The 17,085-nt window shown below is 37.7% G+C and overlaps 1 protein-coding gene across 1 annotated transcript in view; it reads left to right on the top strand.

The window, feature by feature from the left end:
- The window catches only part of LOC144453355 (E3 ubiquitin-protein ligase TRIM63-like), an 8,457-nt gene extending 5,069 nt beyond the window's left edge, over positions 1–3,388 (top strand). The window contains exons 3-5 of the mRNA XM_078144629.1: positions 537–770; positions 1,190–1,212; positions 1,593–3,388. Of these exons, the coding sequence (XP_078000755.1) occupies positions 537–770; positions 1,190–1,212; positions 1,593–2,385 (1,050 nt within the window). The 3' untranslated portion in view covers positions 2,386–3,388. The remainder of the gene's footprint in view (positions 1–536; positions 771–1,189; positions 1,213–1,592) is intronic.
- The last annotated feature ends 13,697 nt before the right edge of the window (positions 3,389–17,085 follow it).

The following is a 17,085-nucleotide window of genomic DNA, read 5'->3' as shown; positions in this document are numbered from 1 at the left end:
ACGAACTTAGTACCAGGAGTAACTGTAGTAAGACTATACGAACTTAGTACCAGGAGTTACTGTAGTAAGACTATAAGAACTTAGTACCAGGAGTTACTGAAGTAAGACTATAAGAACTTAGTACCAGGAGTAACTGTAGTAAGACTATAAGAACTTAGTACCAGGAGTTACTGTAGTAAGACTATACGAACTTAGTACCAGGAGTAACTGTAGTAAGACTATAAGAACTTAGTACTAGGAGTAACTGTAGTAAGACTATACGAACTTAGTACCAGGAGTTACTGTAGTAAGACTATAAGAACTTAGTACCAGGAGTTACTGAAGTAAGACTATAAGAACTTAGTACCAGGAGTTACTGAAGTAAGACTACACGAAGTAAATGAGAAGGGGCTAAGTAGGATATACTTACTTTTTCAAAATTGTAGTTTTACTTTTTTATTCATGTCTTTCTTTACTTCTTCCTTTTTTCTTATTTATTTTCATGAAACGTATTTATCTTGGCATTAAATTGAACATTGATGTTCCTATATCGACAGGACGACTCACTGAAGTGTAAGAAAACGCTGGACTGTGAGATAGAATCACTCTTAGACCTTATCCAAAAGCGAAAAGCTGACCTCATAGAGAAAATAAACAGAAAACATCTTGAGAAGGTCCAATTTATCGATGATCGGATACAAAAGTGTCATAAAGTCTTGGACGATGGACAACATGCAATTACCCATGTTGAAGATGTATTGCAGAACATTGATAACGAATCAATTGCCAAAGTATGTGTGTAACTTGAATGTTATACGGGCTACCTAAGTATGTGTGTAATGTTATATGGGCTACCTAAGTATGTGTGTAATGTTATATGGGCTACCTAAGTATGTGTGTAATGTTATATGGGCTACCTAACTATGACACATGTATAAAGAATAGACAACGAAGCACACATTGTATCCATGGATTCTACTCGTATTCAGGTTACCAATTTGTATTGTTTTAAACATCAAATACGTAAATGAACACAGCGTCTTCACTTTAACATACATTTATGTGTTCTTTGCGGTAACTAAAAAGTACTATAAAATAATCTTTTGCACAATTTAAACACAGTTCTTCAATTAATTTCTGGTATTACAACAACTGTACTCTAATTACTTGGTGTTGTTATTAATATTGTCTTCCCATCATTTCATTTCAGGATTTCCAGACTCTAAGACAAAGGTAAGACTTTTATTAGATGATCGTTACTTTGTACTAAATGTACGAGTGCATAATATTTGTGTACTTTCAGGGTGATTGCAATGTTGATATTTCTGATCAAGTTGTAAAAAGTGCACGTGTAGATTCTGCGTTTTTTAACACTTCGTTTGTGTTTAATAGCGGCAATAATATTAGAATTTGAGGTTTTGTTGTTGTTGTTTTTTGTTTGTTTTCTTCGTTCCGGAGTTCAAACCATAGTTAACCCAGGAACGAAAAAAACTCAGAACTAACACTAATTATTGCAACTACGTTTGTGTGTGTCTAACTTTTATCATACTGTACAATTTTCAGTGACGCACATTGAATCTCACAACTATGTTTTATGCTTTCTTTTCCAAAAGTATCATAGAAATGAAGACTAGTGTCGATGCATGTCTTCGAGAGCCGATGATGAAACCAAAACTAGGATTTGAAATGGACTTTAAATTACAAAAAGATGTCCTGCAAATGTTGGATCTCATATCAAATGAACCAACTATGAAACTTAAAGCCGAAATAGCTTCCCCAATACCAACCCAGGTCGACAAATTTACTATCCCAACGCAGCGGGTCGCTGACACTGAGCTCACATTGACTGTACCTAGACAACATGTACAAGTTGTCGAGTTTACGACCCCAGCACAACATGTCGCTCAGTTTACTTCACCGGCACAACACGTCACTCAGTTTACTTCACCGGCACAGCATGTCGCTCAGTTTACTTCACCGGCACAACATGTCACTCAGTGTACTACACCGGCACAGCATGTCACTCAATATACTACACCGGCACACATTCAAGTCCCAAAAATTCCTAGGATTCCTTTGGTTGCCACGAGATGTGAATCGTTGCAAAGATCAACAACACCTTCGTCAGCCGAGCTACAACATATATATTTGATGCCTGATTGTCGTTCTCCTTGTCTTCCGATAAATGACGTGTCGAGTTATACAACCACAGACAGTACCCACACAACATACCCTGAGACACCTAGTATTATACCAGCATTTAACAATTATCATATGAAACGCTCTGACAAGTGGCAACACAAATATTCGACGTTATGTTTTAAGAATAATGCTGTGTCAGCACCTTCGTCAACAGGAACGTCGGTTTCAAATAAAAGAACAGGAGACACCACAAACAACTTATGAACGTGGGTGCAACATTGAATTGTTTTACTACAATATCGTGTATGCACGATCATTTGTATATAAACTTGGATATCTGGATTGACCATTGGGAACCATCCACAACAGCTAGGATTTGAACAGAATCCTGTGTACTATTGAGTAATCAACTATTCCGTTATTAGCGTTTATTCAAGATTGTATTCACTTCAGACAAGTCTTCCACAACTCTATATAGACTTCAAGGACTATCGCCACTACGCTATTCCGCTATCCTAACTGAAATTTGGATTTTTTTGAAAGCGAGAATTAAAAAAAAATCATATGTCAGTTACGATGGCAGCATAGTGTAGTAGCGATAGTCATTCAAAAGTCTAAAGGTAGGCTAATGGCAATAAGACAAAAATAATCTCAACAATTTAATAAAGACTAGCTACTACCGCGTTTTTACAATAATTACCCATGAACAAAACATGAACAATATAAGCCTTAAATATGGTAATTTGCTCTTTTTGGCATTTTGGAAAAGTCAAAACATTTCCAAATACAGTATTTTAACAATTTGTTTTGGAGAGGATAAAATTTGATGGAAATTGTGTTCTTCATATCTGATCATATGCATAGACCTGTGGTAAAATAGACCATGGAGTCTATTGGTTCTTTGGCTTATGCCGAGTATGAAAACTACGCTAGCGTGTATTTTGTTTTTATGTTTTAGGTCGATTTATGCAATGTGTTCGTATTGTTTTTATTTTCCTTTGTTTCTGTATTTGTATGTAGCAGGCATTATAATCCGTGGCACATTCTGGCCAATCAAATAATCAATTTGAAATAGAGTGAATTGAAATTAGGCTAATTGTCAAATTTGAAATGATTTCGTCACAAAGATTGTTAACTTTTTTGCTATTCCTATGTTGAATAATTCATTCTGATATTTAAAGTTTAGGAAATATGTTTATATTTACTATTGTCGGATTCATTTTAAGTAACCATAAAGGAAGACAAAATTAAAGTATTATATTATTTCATCCCATCTGTCCTCTATGGAGTTTTTTGAGGGGTGGGTGGGTGGGTGGTGAAAACAAGTTCTTGTTACACATAGGGTTTCTTCTTTTTTTTTTACAAAAAAAAACCGAAAAAGTGTAAACATATGAATGTTACGGAACTGTGTAATGAAACGCTTTTAGAAATGAATAAAAGACAAATATTTACGTTCTCAATCTTTAGGCTGACTTTGTGGTCAAACGTTTTGTGGACTGAGTCGTAAAAAAATACAGCGAAGAGTATTTGAATATTCTTGTCGTTAGTGGCGCTAGTGTGTATACCATGCTCCATCCAGCGTCTGCTCCTGCACACTCGTTTTTCGCGGGAAAACTTATGACGTCAACGCCCCCATTGTGTATCACACATGACATATGTATGTCAACTTGTCTGGCACAGGACTGTACTAGTACTGTGATTGGTGTCGTGCATTGATCGATGAATCATGCTCCTGACTTCTTGATATTTGACCTCTTGACCACAGATAAGGTAAGAGTAGTTGTTGAAGTCATGTAGCGTCGCACACAGTCGTGCATTTACTCATAACAAGCTTGTGTGTTTGGTGGTCTGAGATTGAAATTAGCCGAACTTTCGTACCGATCGAGATCGGAGACGCCGCAGTGCTGAGGCAGAATGTCGAATACATATACGTTCGCCTACATAGATAGCTCTCGCTGAAGTTTTTGGGGATGTATATGCCACGGTACTCAAGCATGACTTGTGCAAAATGAATCCACCCTAACCTTAGATGTGACAAATGGAGTACACGAGGCACAGAGGCGAATGTCGAATGCAGTCGTGGCGTTTGCAGAAAGCCAGTTCCTAGATCCTAGACAATGTAATTAAATGGCATGGCAGACTAATTCAGTAGATTACGTCACAGTACTGAACCCAAACTATTGTGTCAATCACTAGTCAGTCTCCTTGAGTTCATCTGCTTATAAGTTACAGCAATCAGGGCTTGGGAAAGGTGTTTCTTTCCGCCTATGTACAACCTCATTGTACTGATCACCTTTGAATTTGGTTGGGATTTATACGGTGTCTACTTCAAGTTCAACTGCAACTGCAAAGGATCAGCTATGCAAATTAGGTTTAAAAGTTACACTCTGTCATAAAAGCTTAGCATATGGTATTCTCGCTGCCAGACTCGTTACTATCGTCCCTAATCTTTTTATGTATGCCGAGTGGCTTAGCCGCAAGAAGAGAGGGACTTGTCCCAAGTCTGGCTGGAAGCGTTTTGGAAAGGAATGTGATGTCGTCATTATGTGGGTTGGCCAAAGTATGCAAATAATATCTCAACACAGTCCTGCGATCATAACAAAGACATGTGTAGTAGCCTACGCACAGTGGTGGTGGTAATATTTGTTGTCTGACTCCTGATGTCTACGGTAACAAAAACACTGGTTAAAGTATATGGTGACCACATAAAATATAGCCAACTATTATCCCATCAAGTCGACTGGAGAACATGTTCTACCTGTCAAAATCGTTAAACAACGAATGTTTTCGTTCATATTTCAAACATCGCCACTGTCTTCCTGATAAATCTTGGCCTTCATTGTAACTACAATTGATTATCTTTAAAAAAAATACTGTCACCGGTGTCTGCTCCCGTACAGTTTATGGTAGCAGACATCAGTGATGGTATTTCTTTGCATTTCGAAAATACCCCAATAATTCCATTAACTTGTATGACTATCCTTGAATACAATATTGGCTCATCCGGTAAATCGAAGAGAAGTATACAGATGCTTAACCCGGAAGTGGCCTGACTGGTGATATACACTGATTACGAAAATCGTTAATAGTAAAAACTTGGCCACGCAGTGAACTTCATCAACAAATACTTCACAAACTATGTCTCTAGGGTTGAGTCTGTAAAGGTTGCCTAATTTCTTTGTTTTGTAGAAGCGACTTTGGACTTGCTAGGATGAACCGACATTCACCATGTTTTTAGCGTTGCTTAAGTTCAGCCATGAATGTATTCACTATTATATTATACCAGTATATTCATGGCACAAATCGAGAGATCTGATTGGTCTAGACATCGAACTAGCACGTCTAAAATGCGCGATAATGCATGGTTGGCACGCGTCCAAATTTTGTTCGTCTACGAGAAAGCATCCAAGTCATCGCGTATTTGTACAAATCATCGCCTATTACATGTACTAAGGTCAAGGCATGCACGAGATCGGTTCCAGCCTAGCCTTGGCGCGGCTGGAGTGCAAACATTGGTGAGCTGTCCTGTCCTGTCATAAAAATGAAGCAAGTGCAAGAGCTTACACTGGCCGACTTACCATTAATCTAAACAGAAATCTGTCTGCTAGAGTATCAGTCATCAATCCAATAGGGAAATCCTCAAACCCGAAAGTCTACTGACATAACTTCCAGTAATATAAATACATTGTAAATATCAACCTGCCGCCATGTCTGGGCTATCGTCTCATTTCACCGAGTTGCAAAGTCAGCCGACCGGGAACAATCGAAGCACGCTGTATTCAATAAATCACTTCAAGTTTATACTTTGAGTCAAACAGGTTGTTTATTCATCATTGTGCACTTTTAATGAGCCGATCAATGTACAGATTATCCCCAGAAACGACTAGCAGATAAAATAAATCCAGTCGCTGCACGACGTTCATGTCATGGTTGTGGCCAAGATCAGCTATCTTGAAAGCAGCATTATTGTTATGCAAATTAGTCACAGAGGCGCTTATGAAACAAGAAAACGTTAGTTCTTATCTTGTTTCTGATATTTTCAATATACTAGTATAATATAATAGCGATAAACCACCCCCTTGGGAAGGTATACCCAAGGGGTGGTTTATTGCTTAAGTAATACATCCATGGTTCAGCCTTGGAGTAATTATACTGACTGTATGATTACTTCAAAGTTCAGCTAACCCAGTCTCAGCGGGATACAAGGCACCAATTTTCCTCTCTTGTAGCGATTTAACTTGGTTGGTCATCATGTTACTAAAGGTGATACAGCTATCGCTACAGACATGCGAACAGTTCAGTTGTTGAAGTACTCATAACAAAAAGGTGCAATTTGATACATGATGGGACTTCAAGTACACTGTTGGCAAATTTAGAGATGCTATAATTGCCTCTTCTTGTTTTGGTTTCAGTTTGGCAAGCTTCATTTCTTGCATGCCATATATATGCCATATTTTCTCTGTTACTTTCTCCATTTTCATTTGTTGTGTACTATGTGTTGTATAGCTTCTGTGCCAAATGCAGCAGCTTCTTCCTCATTGCATTATGCAATGAACAATGAGTGACATTGTCATTCACTGAAGTAAATAAATCCGTAATCCATGCTTAGTCGCTATTTATAACAGACTCTCCTGGATATAGAATTTTAAGTAGCTAGTATGTTTGAACAGATCGTTTATTCACTAGTTTCATTGGCGGGTATTTTTATCCAAACGCTTCCAGCCAGACTCGGGACAAGTCCCTCTCTACTCACGGCTGCGCCACTCGGCATACAAAGCTTAGGGACGATAGTCACGAGTCTGGCAGTGAGACTAAGCATTTGGGTGCTTGAGACACACACAATCCTGGTCATAAATCACAAAATTTGCCGTTTTGTGCAACAATTTTTACTCTAAAACATGATACATCAAAAGATGCGTCAGTTAGCGGCGACAGAACAAACAGTAGAGGCAAAACCACACCACCTTCCTTAGGTCTGTATTGACTGTGGTTTACGCAACCCTTGATGTCTTCTATTTTAGAGTATATTGTTGCAGAAAACACCCAAATGCTAACAAAGCTCTTATGACCAGAATTGAGGTGTTCGAAACACACTGAATCCTGGTCATAAGAGCTTAGCATGTGGGGATTTTCTGCAACAATTTACTCTAAAACAGAATGCATCAAAGAGCCGTCAACATATATTGACAGTACAGGTAGTCTTCACAATGGGTGTTTTCGGTGAACAACATCCCTTTCAATTCTGACTCTCCCGCACCCTGGAGGTGGCAGTCCCTGGGTCATGGATGGATGGGATGCTTGTTAGCCCTTTTCCAAGAATATTTCAATGAAAAAGAACCCCCCCCCCCCTTTTTTTTTATAGTGAATCTGGGAGAAAATCGCTGCAAAAACCCCCTTCTTTCCGAAATCCGGGAGGTTTTACCTTCATGGACACCTAATCCATACCTGCACACGGTCCTGGATTACGGGATCTTCCTCTCCGGGCCTTCGTGGGGAAAGTTCCTTCCAACAGAGAGAGTAGAAAAGGGACATCCTACTCATATTCTTGGAGGGTGATCTGAAAAAGCACCCCCTTTTTACGATTCCACGAACCTAGATGGCCGACGAAAAACATCCCCTTTTCTGTGAAATTCTAACAAGCATGTGTATCCACTTCGTCTAGGACTGCCACCACCGGGTGGCGCCAAACTAAGTCAACTAACCCACTCTTTATCTTGTTATTAGACATACAAGAACACTCGTAAGCTCTATATATCACGGCTCTTTTCCTAGTGCAAGTGCTTAACAGAGGCAAATGTCGACAATTCTACACAAATGGCTTCAACTCGTATGATGATCTTGATTAGGCGGAATAAAACAATTGTGTGGTTCCAGTTGCATTAAATTTTTAGAATAGGTGGGGGTAGGGTCGATTTCTTATTTTATTTCAAATTTTTTTTTTTTTTTTCATATGTGAGTGTCTTAGTTCAGGTAGTTATGTTTTTCGTTGTTTTCCATATGGTCTGTGTGGTTTTGGTTTCTCCTCATCAGATGCACAGATGTATGAAGAGCTATTAAGCATGTGATGATCTCATCAGGGATATGCAAATTAAGTATAAATGTGAATTTTGGTCAAAAACATATCTCAAAAAGTACTTTGGGAAATGTTTCAAGAAGTGTTATTCTGCAAATGCTATTCAATTTTTTAGCACAACTGAACTGATGTTCAGTAGTGCTATAGGGATCGCTCGGCATCTGTCTGTGTGTGTGTAAACAACTTAAAGTCAAAAACTCCTGAACCAATTGCCATGATATTTGGTGCATCCATTACTGTGGGTATCTAGTTGGGAAATTGTTCAAATCAAAATGATCTTACCACCGGTTTGTGATTTGGGTCAAAAAATGTGATTTTTGGTCAAAAAACTTAAACTCAAAAACTACTGCTGAAATTTGAGTGAAACATTCTTCAGGGTGTTTTTACTAGGAATTGTTCATGATATGATGGTCCCATCAGTGATATGTAAATTAGGGCTAAAAATGTGTCTTTTTGGTCAAAAATCTATAATTCCAAAACCACTGAGCAGATTGGGCTGAAATTTAATGGGAATGCATCTAGGGATGTATGGACAAAGAAATATTAACCATACAATGATTCCATGAGTGATATGCAAATTAGGTGTGAAAATGTTCATTTTTGGTCAAAAACTTAAATCTCAAAACGTACTTGGTCAATGAGTCTGAAACTTAGATGTTTCTGAAAGTGTTTTTCTGCAGATTTTAGGACAAAATTGGCCCTAGCAACCATGACCACGCCATTAGCAACAACTAAATGGCAGTATATTTTGGTTAAATAACAATATCTTCTGGTAGGCAAGTGAGTAAACATTCAAACAATGTATGCAAATATCCCTAGCAACCATGACCACGCCCATAGCAACAGCAAAATGGTCGTGTATTTCACTAAGATAACAGGGATTAATAGACAATTGAATAAACATTCAAAAATGTATGTAAATTTGCCTAGCAACAAGACCACTTCCATAGCAACAACCAAATGATCACGTATATTTGCAAAGGTAACAACAGGAATTGAAAGACAAATGAATAAACATTCAAAAAATGCATGCAAATGTGCCTAGCAACAAGACCATGCCCATAGGAACAGCCAAATAATCACATACATTGCGAAGATAACAACGGGGATTAATAGACAATTGAATAAACATTCAAAAGAATGTATATACATTTGCCTAGCAACATGACCACACCCATAGCAACAACCAAATGATCACGTATATTTGCAAAGGTAACAACAGGAATTGAAAGACAAATGAATAAACATTCAAAAAATGCATGCAAATGTGCCTAGCAACAAGACTATGCCCATAGGAACAGCCAAATAATCACATACATTGCGAAGATAACAACAGTGATTAATAGACAATTGAATAAACATTCAAAAGAATGTATATACATTTGCCTAGCAACATGACCACACCCATAGCAACAGTCAAATGATCACGTATATTGCAAAGATAATATCAGGAATTCATACACAGGTGAACAAAAACATTCAAAAATGTATGCAAATATATCTAGCAACATGACCACACCCATAGCAACAGCCAAATGATTGCGTATATCGCAAAGATAGCACCATGGTTGGAAAGGCAACTGGATTCAGCAAATGAACAACTATTGTTAGCAAGGACTAGCATATGGATAAACATTTTTAAAAACTGTACAGTTGTGCTACAACGCCATTGGCGGTATTTGTTTTAAAAAAATTTGGCCCTAACTATGACCACACCCTTAGCAACAACCAAATCCCAGTATATGTTGCAAAAGCAACATCATCTGGTAGGCAGGTGAATAAAATATGCCTAGCAACAACACCACACCCATAGCCAAATGATAGCTTGTATCATTATGGTAACAACAGGGCCGGATAGCCATTGGCGCTATTTTTCCATTGTGTGAACATTGTGTGTGAAATTAATTTAGGGAAAATGACTACAGGTCATAAGGACCAACATGTAGCAAAAGCTGCTGATCCTTACGGAAAACTGCTGGTCAATACTCAATGCAGTTAACATTCGCGAGCTGTATCTACATCAACCCACCCCCCCACCCCCACACACACACACAAATCAAATGATTTTGAACTTTAGCATGATGCACCATATCTTTCGATACACTGAAATAAAAGAGTACAATAAATTGTTTAATATCCACTCTTTATTTTATCAAAATATTATATGTTCCTACAATTGAAAATTTCCACTCACATTCAAAAAATAACTTTGAAGCAAATTTGGGATTTGACAAATGGACCCTAAGAATTATAAGAGAATATGGTAGATGTACTTGATGATACTTAGTAACCAGTGAGCAAACAGCTGGCTTTATGCACTGTGACATGGCTTGCAGTACATCTTCTTTTTGTATTACAGTATTATAAACCTGTTTAAAGAAAAAAGCACAAAACAGAAGAAAAAACCCTCAAATCACAACAAACGCTATCTACTCTGACATTTAACTGGAAGCAAATGCTACAATTCCTGTAAAATGAAATGGTAGCGAAGCAGATGTGAATCTCCAATTTGGGTAGATTTTTCTGCTAAATTATGCTTTACCAGCCAAAAAATTGGACATTTCCCAACTCCGGAGCCTTCAGGACCGAAGAAATGTCAGAGGTATCCTATCAAAATTGGCAAAAATAGCAATGCATTTTGAAATGGGTAGTACGCTGACATCTCACTCATGCTTTCAGTGTGATCTTGTCTATATGAGTTTGCCCAGCAGGAATTGTAGTGTTTGCTTCCAGTTAAACATCGAAATGAAAAATAACACAAAAAAATCCTCAAAATCACAACAAGAGGTATCTGCCAAGCAGCCTAAAATGATTTCCTTCACTCAAAAACTGGGGAGTGAAAGGGAGGAAAGCTACTCAATTTTTTTGTAACGCAGAAGGTATAGAACACACCTATATATATACGAGTCTGCAAGTTATTTATTAACAATGTTTTTACTGTTAGAATTTTTCAGTGCATATTGCATATACATAACCCCTATGAAAATGCATACACATTTGACATATACATGTAGTCTCTGAAGCCAGTACAGTAGACCATAACAATCTGTAACAAATTGATCAAACCGATACTAGTACATTGAGTTCTGTTACATGGATTCAAAACATTTTTTATCATCAGTTGATAAAGTAGTAAGGAATAAACTGGTTAAAGAAATAAAGAGCTGAAGCCACACAGGAGGGCAAAGTCTGACCAAAGAGGATCAACTCAGCTAGAATATCAAGCTGTAGATTATATGTCAGTCAGTGAAAGCATACTATATACTGGGATGATATGGGGACTTGGTGAGCTGAAAATCTCTTATTATAAATATTATATACATGTTGAAAACAAAGAATATGGTAATAGCTAACTTTGCACACTTACTAGTACAGGGGTTCTGTTACATGAAATGAATATACAAGTATACTGTAATTTTTCATAATTATAAATAATAATACATTTTTCTAGTGTTAGTATTCTGAATGAAAATTTCAATTGTGATCAGGAGAGGGTGTTGTTATCACCTTGACATGTTAAAACAACACCAGATAGCACTCTTTCAGTTTTAGTCCTTGAATTTCAAAAATTTCTTGGGGCTCAAGGCGAACCCCCTCCTGTACCTACCCTCACACTGCTCCCTTTTATTTTGATTCAAATTTTATGTAGTATTATTACTAACTTGACATGTTAAAATAGAACCAGAAAGCATTCTTATAGTCCTTGAATTTCTTCAAATTTTTTGGACTTTAAAAGCAATTCCTTTGACCATCACTACTAGGTCCTAAATAATTCAAATGCTATGAAATTTAGAATAGATCTGTTATTATTTATTCCAAAGTCCAATTGGTCATAAATACGGACAAGTTGTTGTAATTCTGAAAAACTGTCAGTCAGAACGGATGTCTGTCGGTCTTGGACCAGCGTTAATTTTGCATGCTGGTGTGAACACATCTTACAGTGAACTTTTTGAAGTTTCTTAAAAGGGGCTCAAGCAGAGTGTATATATGTTTTCGGTCATAATAATTTGTGCTGCATATTCAATAGGTACTTACAGTACAGTACTGCCTGAAGCATACTTAACCATCACTTGAAATTGGCTGAACCCAACCTGGTAACAAGATGTAACTTATGAACAAATTTGTTTATACTTTGTTGATGAGATCCCTAAAAATCCACTGTTCCTAATGATGTCAGAAGACAATATTAGTGGCTTAGAAGGCATGTCTCTATATTTACATTATGCTAGAATAGTTTGAGGTTTCATGTACTAATTATTTTCACTTGAGTACAAAGCTTATGAACTAAGCTTGTGCCACTATAATTAGCACCCAACAGGCACCACCTGGAGGGGGGCTATTACATTTGGTTCCATCTGTCTATCCATCCATCTGTGCATGTGTGTCTTCGCCCTGATATCCCTGGCATGCACCAACCGATTTCAACCAAACCTGGTACAAAGGTTACATGCTATCTTAGACATGCGTGTCACTTGGTTTTGCCGCTGAATCAAATATGGCTGAATGGCGGCCATATTTGCTGTTTGTATGTTTTCCCTCATATCTCTGGCAGGGATGCACCAACTGATTTCAACCAAACCTTGCACAAAGGTGTCATGCTATGTGAGACATGCATGTCACTTTTTCTTTGTGACTGACAATCAAATATGACTGAATATCTGCCATATTTGTTGTTAAATTTCACAACATGCGTCATTTGTATGTGTAATATGTAGTGACTCAATTCAAGTGCCTATACCTGTAATATCAAATATGAGCTTCCTTTTAAGACCTTGACCTTTGAAATAGCTGAAGTTTGGTTATCTTCATACCTTTTTTAATCAAACATTTGAAGTGATAATATATTAATCATGACTTGGGTTTGACCATATGAGGCATGCATAACCTTAACCTGCATGTATAGCAACATGGCGACCATATTTGTGATCTCCAAAAGTTTGATACCAATGGACACCATTCAAGTGTCTACCCTCGCATTATCAATGATGAGCTTTCTAATGAGACTGTAACCTTTGACCTTGACAAACATTTTCAAGGTGGAGAGAGAGAAAGGGTTACATTCTAGCTGTAAACTTAAGACGGCCAAATATTATTGATTACACTGAAAACCCAACACTGCACTTCTTTGCATCCCATTTCCATGTTAAAATTGCCAAAATGGTAATCATCTTCCACAATACAACACTCAAGTTGGAGCCTATTTGTCTTCAACTGAAGGCTTGTTGATTATTATAATCTAAAAATATTGACATCATGCAAATGAAAAGGGCTTTGCTGTGTATTGACTACATTTTTTTTCACTCACAGATCAATTGACAGTATTCTTCAACATTTGGTCGAGGGGGTAGCTGGGCAAAGATGGCATCTCTAGTTGAGGCTTCAAGACCAGTGTTTATCATAGTGGATGATGAAACCTTTGACTCAAGACAAGAAGTAATCTCAACTGAAAAAGTAGCAGCCAATTCAAGTAACCCAGAGAGTATTTCAGTTTGCGATGTTGTAGTTGCTGGTTCTATCTCAGTTGGTGATAATGCAGACGTTGGCACTAAACACCCAGAGTGTATCTCAGTCGATGACACTGATGTAGACATTGGCTCTAAAAACCCAGAGTGTATATCAGTTGATGACAATGTAGACATTGGGTCTAAAAACCCAGAGTGTATATCAGTTGATGACAATGTCGATGTTCAGTCTGAAAACCCAGAGAAGGGCTCAGTTTGTAATGTTGCAGTCTCTTGCTCTAAAAACCCAGATGGTATTTCAGTGAATCATACAGTTATTAATTTGACAACCTCAGAGGTGATCTCAGAAGATGATACAACAATCCACTCTCAGAGACCAGAGATCATATTAGAAGACAATAGAGCTATGGAATCCAGACAACCAGTGAATGGTTCAGTTAGTGGTTTTAGGTCTCCAGCAGTTACTCCAGTGGTCATACGAGGACCAGAAGTCATCTCTTTCGACACTCATAGGCCAAAAGTTATCTTGGTGGATGATGTAGTTGATCCATGTGCAAGAAGACAAGAGAAGATGTCAGTAATGCAGTCTAGACAGAAAGCATTAACTGATAGCCCCAATGAAGTAAATTGGTGTTTGTCTTGGTAGGTTTGTTGGCAGTCAATCACATTTTACTCTATTTTTAGACTTGAGACTATTGCAATGGGCTCCATCCGCCTGTCTTTCCATAACTCATCATTTCTCAGACATGCAATATCTGATTTCTTTCAAACATGGTACAAAGGTGACATGTCATATGGGACATATGCACGTCACTTTAAATATGTTTCATGACATGCAAATATCACTGAATGGCGGCCATAGTTATCATTAAATTTCAATATTTATCATGTAACTCAAAACTGTAATACATAGATATTCCATTCCATCAGTGTGTACTCCCCCCCCCCCCCCCCATACCCCATATTCAGGTCAAAGCTTTTCTTTAAGACTTTGACCTTGACCTGTGTCAAAAATGATGGCTATTTTGGGCAAATTGCTATACAGTCTAGTATTTATGTGTAGCTAGTTTCTTTTAAAATGATGTCTAAATGTAATGCAGAACAAGAGAAGAAGAGAAATATATACTACATGCATAACCTTTGGTGTTCATGTAACTTTTAACTGAATGGTGGCCATATTTGTAGTGAACAATCCTGATTTACTGCATCAAGTGTCTATCGATCCCTATATTATTGGGTGAATGATCGCTTTTGAAAGCATGACCTTTGACCTTGACTCACCTTCAGGGTCAATTTCAAAATCCAGCCATTTCCTGCATATAAGAGACACTATTTAGCACAACTGAACTAAGGTTCAGTAGTGCTACAGGCATGGCAAAGTGTCTGTCTGTCTGTCTGTCTGTCTGTCTGTCTGTCTGTCTGTCTGTGTTGATGTGTTGATGTGTGCATGTAAACAACTTAAAATCAAAAACTTCTGGACCGATTGCCATAATATTTGGTGGGTATATTGCCTTTGGTATCTAGTTGGGAAATTGTTCAAATTGAAATGAACTTACCACGGTGTGTGATTTTTGGTCAAAAACCTTCAATTCCAATTCAAAAACTTTTGAGCAAATTAGGCTGAAATTTGGGTGGAACGTTATTAGTGGTGTCTAGATTAAGAATTGTTCATAACATGATCCCATCTGCGAAATGCAAATTAGGGATCGGTAAGTTTTGTTAGCCTGGGGGGGGGGGTGCGAGGGGGGTGCGAGGGGCTGGTGGATTCTTAAATCGGCCGGCAAAAAGTCACTGACCCCCATCCCCCAATCTGTAAAACCAAAAACAAGCTGACCCCCCTATCACTTAAATTCTAAAACATGTTGAACCCCCCCCCCCCCCCCCCCCCATATATAATATTCACATGACACCAGGTTAGCACTGTCATAATTATAATTATTGACTACACAGGGTAAATATATTCCTAAAGGAGTTTGATAGCATCTTGACAGTGAAAGGTATGGGGAAAGCTTGAGAACTGAATATGTACATCTCTTATGGGGGTCATGTATATGGTATATTACACACATATATGTATACGGTATATTACACACATGTATACGGTATATTGCACACATATATGTATACGGTATATTACAAACATATGTATACGGTATATAGCACACATATATGTATACGGTATATTACACACACACACATATATGTATACAGTATATTACACACATATGTATATGGCATATTACACGCATATGTATACGGTATATTACACACACAGATATGTTTCCGGTATATTACACACATATATGTATACGGTATATTACACACACATATATGTATACGGTATATTACACACACATATATGTATACGGTATATTACACACATATGTATACGGTATATTACACATATATATGTATACGGTATATTACACACATGTATGTATATGGTATATATTCCAAAAGGAGTTTAATAGCATCTTGGCAGTGAAAGGTATGGGGAAAGCTTGAAAACTGAATATGTACATCTCTTATGGGGGAGGGGTCATGTATATGGTATACACATATATATGTATATGGTATATTACACACACATATGTATACAGTATATTACACACACATGTATGTATACGGTATATTACACACATGTATTTATACGGTATATTACACACACTTGTATACGGTATATTACACACACATATATGTACATATATGTATATGGTATATTACACACACGCCGTAGTGGACGTGGAAGTGAACGAGTTTAATGCCACTTTGCGGAAAAGATCAGGTACCAGTAAAAAACGGGGCTCTAGAGGCGGTGTAAAGAACAGGATAAAGAGAAGAGGGTGTCGACTTCCCTTACCGGCGATAACTTTCTCAAATATTAGATCATTGCATAATAAGATGGACGAACTTTCTGCCCAGGTGAAATATGACGGGGATTATCGAAGGAGTAGCTTGTTGTGTTTTACTGAAACATGGTTAAAAGAAGATTCACCTGACATAGATCTTGAGGGGTTTACTTGTATTCGCCATGATAGAGACAAGGAAAAAACTGGAAAAAGCATAGGTGGAGGACTTTGTATTTTTGTTAATGACAACTGGTCAAACAACTACACTATTCGCGAAACTGTGAGTACAAAAGATCTTGAAATCCTAACAGTTTCATTCAGACCCTACTATTTGCCCCGGGAATTCGGACAGGTGACGGTAATACTTGTGTATGTACCTGGTCCAGACAATACAGCAGCAGCCGAGCGCATAGCGCAGAGTTATAATGCAGCTGTTAATCGATCAGTCGACCAACCCGTCTTCATTCTCGGCGACTTTAACATGTGTGACATCAGTAGTCAACTGCCTAATTTGCAGCAATATGTAACATGTTCAACACGTCTGAATCGCACCCTGGACAAGTGCTACGGTAACATCAGT

This window comes from Glandiceps talaboti, chromosome 2, assembly GCF_964340395.1.
Source record: "Glandiceps talaboti chromosome 2, keGlaTala1.1, whole genome shotgun sequence".
Lineage (NCBI taxonomy): Eukaryota > Metazoa > Hemichordata > Enteropneusta > Spengelidae > Glandiceps > Glandiceps talaboti.
Note: the sequence above shows the minus strand (reverse complement) of the source record. Positions and strands in the feature narration are given on the sequence as shown.